At 41.5% G+C, this 8328-nt stretch overlaps 1 protein-coding gene across 1 annotated transcript; it reads right to left on the bottom strand.

The window, feature by feature from the left end:
- Nucleotides 1-1625: 1625 nt before the first annotated feature.
- On the bottom strand, nucleotides 1626-5314 carry FGF6 (fibroblast growth factor 6). Its single transcript, XM_030480339.1, has 3 exons — nucleotides 4975-5314; nucleotides 3978-4081; nucleotides 1626-1802 (listed from the first exon to the last, which is right to left on the bottom strand). Exons 1-3 carry the CDS (start codon nucleotides 5312-5314, stop codon nucleotides 1626-1628), a joined length of 621 nt encoding a protein of 206 aa, XP_030336199.1.
- Between the last annotated feature and the right edge of the window lie 3014 nt (nucleotides 5315-8328).

Genomic DNA, 8328 nt, shown 5'->3' with positions numbered 1-8328 from the left:
ACCCCCTGCAAATAGAATGGCATGTCAAGGCTGGACATAGCCACATTTTGGCTGGATGTGGGAGATTATCTTGCACTCAGATGCTCACTTCTACAGCAGCATGGTCCATCTATGCTGAAAATGCTCATGCTCTGACATTGCATTGAATCTAGTTTCAAATTTAGGAGCACGCCATCAGTGCAGGAATCCCAAGGCTTCTAGTAACTGACATTTATAGTGGCTATTGACTTAGGGCCTCTTAAAATACTCCTTCAAAGGCACAGAGAATGTAGCTTCATTGGTGATCTGGAAAAAGGTTGTCAGAATAGTAAGGCAATGTTATGCACCATTTGTATGGCTCCTAGGAGAGCTTTGGAGAGTATTTCATACAGCTTGCTGTGTTGTCTTTGAAATGGATGCTTTGCAAGTGACAGAAATTGGAATTACAGCACAAATTCCTCTACCCCAACACAGGAAGACGTGCTTATTTAGCCTCCTTCTTCTTCTGTTTCTCATACCTCAGTGAGGTATGACAGAGAAGAATCAAATATACTTAAAGCAGTAAATTCAAAGCAGAAAATTCAAAGCAGAGAAGTTTTCTAAAATAACCCTCTGCTGGAAGCTTTCATGAATTTCATATGTTTAATAAAATGCATGCTGCAGACCAGTTCTAGTTCTTAGAGATTAACAAGGTTCAGCCTAAATGAAACACAGTGTCCTTAAATATTTATGTTCTTTCTTGTGTGTACACATATAAAGGCACCTGGGCATCTAAAGACTGGGATGTTTGATTCGTTAAAAGTATGTAATTACATAGGTACACACTCACATATCCCATGTCTATATATATACATATGTATTTATACTAAAGATGTACACTTTTGTATTTGAGGTGAATCTAAACTAAGCTCACAAAATGCCATTCAAAATCCCCAACTCCAAATATATTTTGCATTTGAGGCCCATCTGTCACTTATCCTGTGGCCCTTCCTAAGGGAAACTGATTGTAGATCTCCATTTTGCTAACAAGTCCATGTGAGGAGATCCTGGAGAATCCCTTCATAGATAGAGGGACTCTGGGAGTAGACAGTTTGCTTGTATAGAAACAGTTGTGGAATTGGCATCCTAATGATCGGTATCATAGACTGACGACTTTAGAAGACAGGACACAGTGTGTAGAACGGGACGTGCAGGCAAATATTCAGATGGAGTGAACTGCTTGAAGCTCTGATGAAGCAAAGTCCTCTAGTGATTTGGCCCATGATATGTAAACAGCTCACTATGAAAGGTTATTATCTGAGGTAATTCATATTATTTAGTAAATAATCTATGATTGATCAGATGATTACCCACAGCCATTCTATGTCTTCCAAATACTTCCTTTACAATTCAGCTTGCATTTTTCTCTGTTCAGCACCAAAGGAGGCACACAGCCATGTAAAACTTGCACAGAGTAGAAGAGAAGTAGCATTATATTACATATGCTATGTGATGAATCTAGTACAAATATTTTTATCCAAATATACACATAGATATACAGATTTTTTTTTTTCAATGAACAGTATAAATACTTTACCTGGGAGATTATTCCCATGTGCAAATTGAAACAGTTTTTCCTGGGATTTAATCTTCAGTTTTGCCCATGTTTATATTCTCGGTAAAAAATGGGTCACTGTCATAGCAGGAGAAACCTTGTTTCCTCTCTTCACTCGCCCATGTTTGCTGAGTGCTATGTAAGCACCACGGTAAGCATTTGATTCATATGCATTGTAGTTATTAGGCAGCAAGGTTTCTTTGAATTTGCACTCATCTTGGAAAACAGCCTAAAGAATAGGACGGGGGGCGGGGGGAAGAACAAAGCAGGTACAATAAATATCTCAAGAAGACTCAAGTCATTTCTCTTACTAGTGTTAGTACAGAAGAGCTTGTTGCAGTGTGCAACAGGTGGTGCTGCAGTGACTGCATCCAACAATAAATCTCCCTCCTCAGTGCTAATTTGGTGTCAGATGAACCCAGATGCCACCTGTCCGGATAATGGACTGTGCACTTCCTGTGACAGATCAAGTTAATTTATCGTAAGATTTCTTCATTTTATTTGCAAGCAATAAAAGCAATAGTTTCTGTCAGCATCATGCCCTTTTGTCCAAATGACGCAGCTTTATTTCACGCTTCCCCTCTGCAAGAGGTCCTGTAATCTATAAAAGAACGACATGCTGGCTGTCAAAACCTTCAGTTCTTGTCCAGGGAGAAGTATTTGCTTGAATAAGGCATTTGAATAAGACCTCAGATCAGCACTAGATCTTTTCTTTAAATCATTAGTGATACTATATTTAGCTGCTAGTGAGACATGCAGCAGGTTCTAAACCGGGAAAACAGTTTTATTTTTCTTCATGTCACATCACATACATCCAAGGAGAGAGAGTTATCTGACAGAGGAGGTGCAAGGACAAGCAGGAGACAAACACAGAGCACCAAGGAAATTTAAAGAGAAAGCAGAATAACTGCCTGACATTAAATGTTTGGCACACAAGACACCACCAGTGATGCTCTATTTAGACTTCTTCATAAAAACATCAAACAAAGCTCGTAAGAGTTTAAGGTAGGGCATTACATTGTGCAAGGGAAAATGCACATCTCTTAAAGCTTTTAAAAATGTCTTTGAAAATCATAGAGTCACAGAATGGTTTGGGTTGGAAAGAGAACCTTAAGAACACCTAGTTCCAACCCCTCTGTCGTGGGTAGGGATGCTTCACACTAGACCATGCTGCCCAAGGCTCTGTCCAACCTGGCCTTGAACGCTGCCAGGAAAATAAACAAGATGGAATGAAACTGGGGGGAAAAAAAATTAGAGAGTTGTGAAGACAGACACTGCATTTCTTTAGAAAGGCCTAGCCAAGCTAAGCAGTTGGACTTGTGGCGCTTTTTAGGTGCTTGAAATCAGACATGATTAAAAAAATATTCCTAGTGTGGAACCCTAGAACTTCCCATTGTCATTCTCCGTGTGAGCAGGAAACAGTCAGTTCAAGAATGGCTATGCGTCATTTGCAACATTTGGTGTTTTATTAAGGAACTGAAATGCTTTGTTGAAAGTACAGCTGTTTCAAAGGAAATGGCTTTGTTGTTTCTTGGCAAAAGACACGAATGTGTCAGTGCCATTCGTTACTTGGAGATGGACTGCTTTTGCCTATCACCCAAAGCCAGCCTCTTGCAAACCTGCTTCCTAACAAGCGTTTTTTCTGCTGAATGTTGAGACTGGAGTTGCCTTGCTCATGCCTTGGAGATTAAATTGCATTTAGATGTCATAGCTAGCACTTTCTAGATGAGGATGATGGTGATGGTATTTCAGTATGACCTGCATACCATTGTTAATAGCTATTATTGTTTTCTCACCCTTTTGGACTGATCTCACAAAACTGGTCATTAAAATAACCCCAAGAGCGTATGTTGACTTTGTAGGGTAGACTTACTATTTATTCTTCATGGTGTGGTTGTTTTTGGTAGGGGGAAGCATGTGTTCATGATTTTACTAATGGTAGCTAGTATAGATGGCTCTAATTGTGTCTTTCCTACACAAGCCTGTATGCACACACATATGCATGCAATCGCATAACACACACACAATCTTGGGCATACACACACACTTGACCTTGGGGGTGGGGGTTGCAGACCACACCCTTTTGTTTTATAGACAAAGGGAATCAACAAGGTTCAGTCTTTCATTGTTGAGCAATCTAATTAATCCATACTATTTGCAGAACATTTATTTTCCTAGTGTGCTCCCTCTACAATCTTATTGGAAAGCTTTAAAATAACAGGTCTCTAACAGCCATACTGCCAGTTGGAATAAATAACACTGATGACACCAGGCTGGGCAGGCTCCCTGTACTTGAAAGGCTATTTTCTCTGCTTGTAATCAGGGATTTCCAGAAGGAAAAAAACATACAGAACCTTTGCAGCCTTTGTTTAATCCTTGAAAAACTATTTGCAGTTGTACTCACCGTTCCATACAACTTCCCCTTGTTGTTCATTGCAATGAAGAGAGCACTTTTCACACCAAACAGGCTAACGACACCTCTCTCTACAGTGGATATTTCAAAGAGACCTAAAAAAAAAGAAGTATTATCACAGAATTTAGAGCTAAACAAAAGCAACTCAGATATAATTTGTTTATTTAAAAACCCTAATGAACTCATCATATTCTGTTATTAGAATTATCTTCCTGGTCCAGCAAAACAGAAATACACAAAGAAACTTCTGGCTTTTTTACTACATGCCGTAGGATTTTAAAATAATTATTTCGGTATTGTACTCACAAGCTGTATAATTATTTTGCTCTATGAAACTCTTTTGATCTGATCAAACTCTTGGGCTTTCCAGTAAGCCAATTATTTCTGTCTAATATGCTATAATTACAAAATTGTTAGCTACTGAGCCTCAGAGAAGTGTGGCTTGCATTTTGAAGTCCCCTATAGTATCTTAGCTGCAAAGGATTTTAGCAACTGCTCTCTACAGAAACTTCAAATCCATAGGACTAATGCTTTTCTTTAGTCTTCCAGTAGCAGAAGAGCACTCATAAGAACAAGCAACCAGAAACAGTAAGCCCCAAGTGCCCCAGAAGTACTAGTCGGCTAGGATTCAAAACCATGCTTTGGCACTCTGAGCTCAGTGACAACCTCTCGCATTCAAAAGGCAAATGAGAAGGTGAGAAGTGAGGAAATGCAGCAGAGAGAAGATTTTCAACCTGGTTTGTCTTTTCTCATCTGTGCAGTAAAGCAGAGTAAAAATAAATTGTATCTAAATTTGTCTAAGCATTTGTGACATGTTTCAGCCTTATGGGTTCTAATGTTTATTGATCCCAGAGACTTTTAAAAGGCAACAGATGTAGCACAGATTAATGATATTAGGTAATAACATTTGCATTCTGTGAAGGGTAATTACTAGAGTTCACAGCAATTAAGTGACATCTATTCTATTTCATTTCTGGATGCAACTCACTGTATTGGTTTTCATTGTGAACTCCGCTTATCCTTCCGTCTGGGAGGATTTGAAGGTGAAACCCGATGCCCACGTTGCAGTAAAGCCTCCGCTGCCTCTTGATTCCTAGCAAATAGTCACTCTCCCAGTTGCCATCTGACTTCTCCCCTGACATCCCAGCAATGGACCTGGACAACAGAGATTGCCATCCTCTTTCCAGCAATGTGCCATTAGTTCTGCTTACAACTGGATGTGTTGAAGCAATCCCAGTTAGAAAACCTAGGAGAATGAAAGCAGGCAACGTCCGGTGAATGCTGGCTTCGCAGGACATAGTGATGAGAAGTCTTTGTGCAGTGGCCATCCGGTTCACCTCCTGGGCACGTGGTCAGAATTAATGGCCCTAAAAATACCGCCCTTCTTGTTTTTCTCCCTTCAGCATGGTGGCAGAGGCTTATTTTTGGAAAGCAAATAGAGATTGCTGACATGAAACTAAAGCCCGATCGCAGTTGGGTTGGAAGCAGAGACAGGCCGGCAGGACTCGAACTGGTGGGGACCATGTTTTGTAGATCCTGCTCTCCGGTGGGCAGCCTCAGTTATATTTGATTGACCCATCTTTATAGTGCAGAGGCTGTCCCTCCCCACATCATCACTCTGACATCAACAGCTTGCCAGAGGTAAGCCTGCCATGGCTGTAACACTAACCTGCCGTCCTTCCAGGCTGGCTGAGGTTTGATGAATGCTGTCACCCAAGACTGGAGGCAGGAGTGGGGTTTCATTGGCTGGTGAAAGCAACAGAGTCAAATTGGTTTGGCTGTCAGAGGCCAAACAGGCAGCTTCCTTATTTAGAGAAGAAGGTGTAAAAACAGTTATGGACCTCATCAGTGAGCAATGAAAACTTTGCACTCACTTCCTCGGTGGCACAGTCACTGGGTGTACATCAGGGCAGCTCAATATCTGGGGATCATTGGCTCAAAGTGGCCATTGCTCTTTTATGCATACCCAGCAAATCCAAGGCACTTTTTACTGTAGTAGCCCACATGCTAAAACCTGGTCTGTACCTCTTAAAGGGGTGGTTCTGGCTGGTTAACAGAGAGGTAAGCTATGTTAAAAAGAGGGGAAGTCCTCGGGCTTGCTCCTACTGTTCTTATACAAGCACATTGCTGCTGCTTGCAGCAGCGATTCTGCTGAGCAGAGCACACAGGCTGGAGCATTGATCTTGAGGTACGTGTAGCTGGGGACATTGATGTGTTCATGTTTTTCACTGAGGTGCCTTCCAAATGATCACATTTCTTTTGGGAGGGTGTGTGCCTCTTGCATGACTGCAATTATATTTGTGTTTGCAAGACAAGGGCTTTGGTAATGTGTTAAAGAAGAGGAAAAAATAAAATGGGCCACATCTCCCCACTGTTTCACTATCTCTTTTCCACAAACTCAAATAATCTCTTCTTTTTTTGCAATGCTGTATGAGAATCTAAATTTTCCTTTCCTTTCCTTTTGCTCTTATTTCCTTGCATTTTGCTGTCTCAGCCTCTTTGGAGCTGAACAGATTAGACTTTCAACTTCATTATTTTCACAGGACTTGTTAAGATGTTGATGGGAGAAAAAGGGCTGAGATTTATGCAAATACGTTTTTCCAATATGCCTGTCAGCTTTTCACAGCACAGCCCTTGCATTGTCTATGTCATTTGAGATCCCTGCACATTAATAAGGAGAGTACCTGGAAGTGTGATTGAACTGAGCACACCTGGCATGACATCCAGTTTCACATTAGCATGGGTGTAATACAAGGCCTTGGATACTGCAGAGTCTCAAGCAGGAGCACCCTGAGCAAACAGGAGGAGATGGCAGCCCTGAGGCAGGTGAGCAGTTAGATTCAGTGGCGTAGGAAATACTGATTATTCTCCTGGGAGAAGCTCAGCTATAAAAAGATTGGGAACCACTGGACTAGACCCTGGCTTGTGCCAGGTAGTGTTTCAAAGCCTTTCTGCATTTGTTGAAGCAGCACTCGGAATATCTTCTGCTTTTTGCTTGCAGTGAAAATCTTCAGACCCTTTCCCCTCCTGCCTTCTATTTAATTTTGTGATTTTTCAGCTATGCAAACTGTGCATATAATTTTTAGCAAGGAATAATGCTAGTATTTTACACACACCCCCGGCATAGCTGCAGTCCTTGTAAGAGGCCAGCACCAGGGAGAAAGCAAGCCCAGGGTCACCATTACAGGGGTGATTTCCTAGGCTGTCTTATGCTACAGTCTGAAGACCTGCTCATTCTCAATGCATGTGACTCCGAAAAGTATTGCCTAAAGTCACAGCCATCACTGTCTGTAAAATATATATTCTAATATTTTCTTTCCAAAGATTTTTGGTTTTCCCCAGAGGCTGTTTCAAGTGTAATTTCGCAGTTTGCTTATGATCAGTGTCCTAAGAGGGAAATCAGAATACAGCTGCCAATCAGCAGGCAAAAGAGCATTTGGGTTGAGAGAGGATGGTGCAGAGCTGGCTTTCCATTATTGGCTTTTGTTCAAAGCCAATGATGTACATTATCTTTATGTTTCATTTTTCAAGTTCCTCATAGCAAAGCCAAGGTATGGGCTAAAAGAGTTTCTCTAACCTGTGCTGCAGATTCTCAGTGAATGGCCCAAGTCAAAAGAACACTTGGTGGGACGCACCCTGTCGCATCCTGCTGGCCGCAGGACCTTTGGTCCTAGAATGAATACTGGATGATGGTATAAAAAACTGGGATAAATTCTGCCAAGTCTATGGGATGCATTGCTTTGGCTTTTAGTCAGCCCATCTGGAAAGCGGAGATGATGGCATACTTGTATGGAAAAGGTGGCCACACAGCTTGCTTGCAAAAATCGAGACTTATCTGGCTTGATCTGGAAACCAAAACAAATAGCTAAAAATTGTGATTTCACTGGGACATCTGGCCCTCATAAGACTAAGAGTCCTGGTATCTGGCCTATCACCAAATGGTGTGCAGCTGGGAGATGAAGTGCCTACTGTAGTCTTGAACTGCTCAGCAACTCTGCAGTGGAGCTGAAATGAGTCTTGCACCATTCTGTAGTCTGATCTGTGGCCAGCAGGTTGCTGAGTTTCTGTGTATTCGCAAAGTGGTCTGAAGATGAACTGCCATGTAAATCCTGGAGCTTCTGATTCAATTAGGCAAGCTGTGTCTCCTCTAAAAGATATCTCATTCTGGTTAAACTTGTCCTCTTGGCCCATGAAGTAACTGGTTCCAGTTACCTTTTGATTTTCAGATTGCATGTTGTCCTGACCTCATGCACCCAGTGAAATTTGGAAGGCATCAAGGGAGATACCAATAGCATTTGCAGTAAAATAAATCCTGTGAACTCCAAAATGGTAAAAATTTACT

This window comes from Strigops habroptila, chromosome 3 (genome assembly GCF_004027225.2).
Source record: "Strigops habroptila isolate Jane chromosome 3, bStrHab1.2.pri, whole genome shotgun sequence".
Taxonomy (NCBI): domain Eukaryota; kingdom Metazoa; phylum Chordata; class Aves; order Psittaciformes; family Psittacidae; genus Strigops; species Strigops habroptila.
The sequence above is the reverse complement of the archived record's forward strand: the minus strand, read 5'-3'. Positions and strand labels throughout refer to the sequence as shown.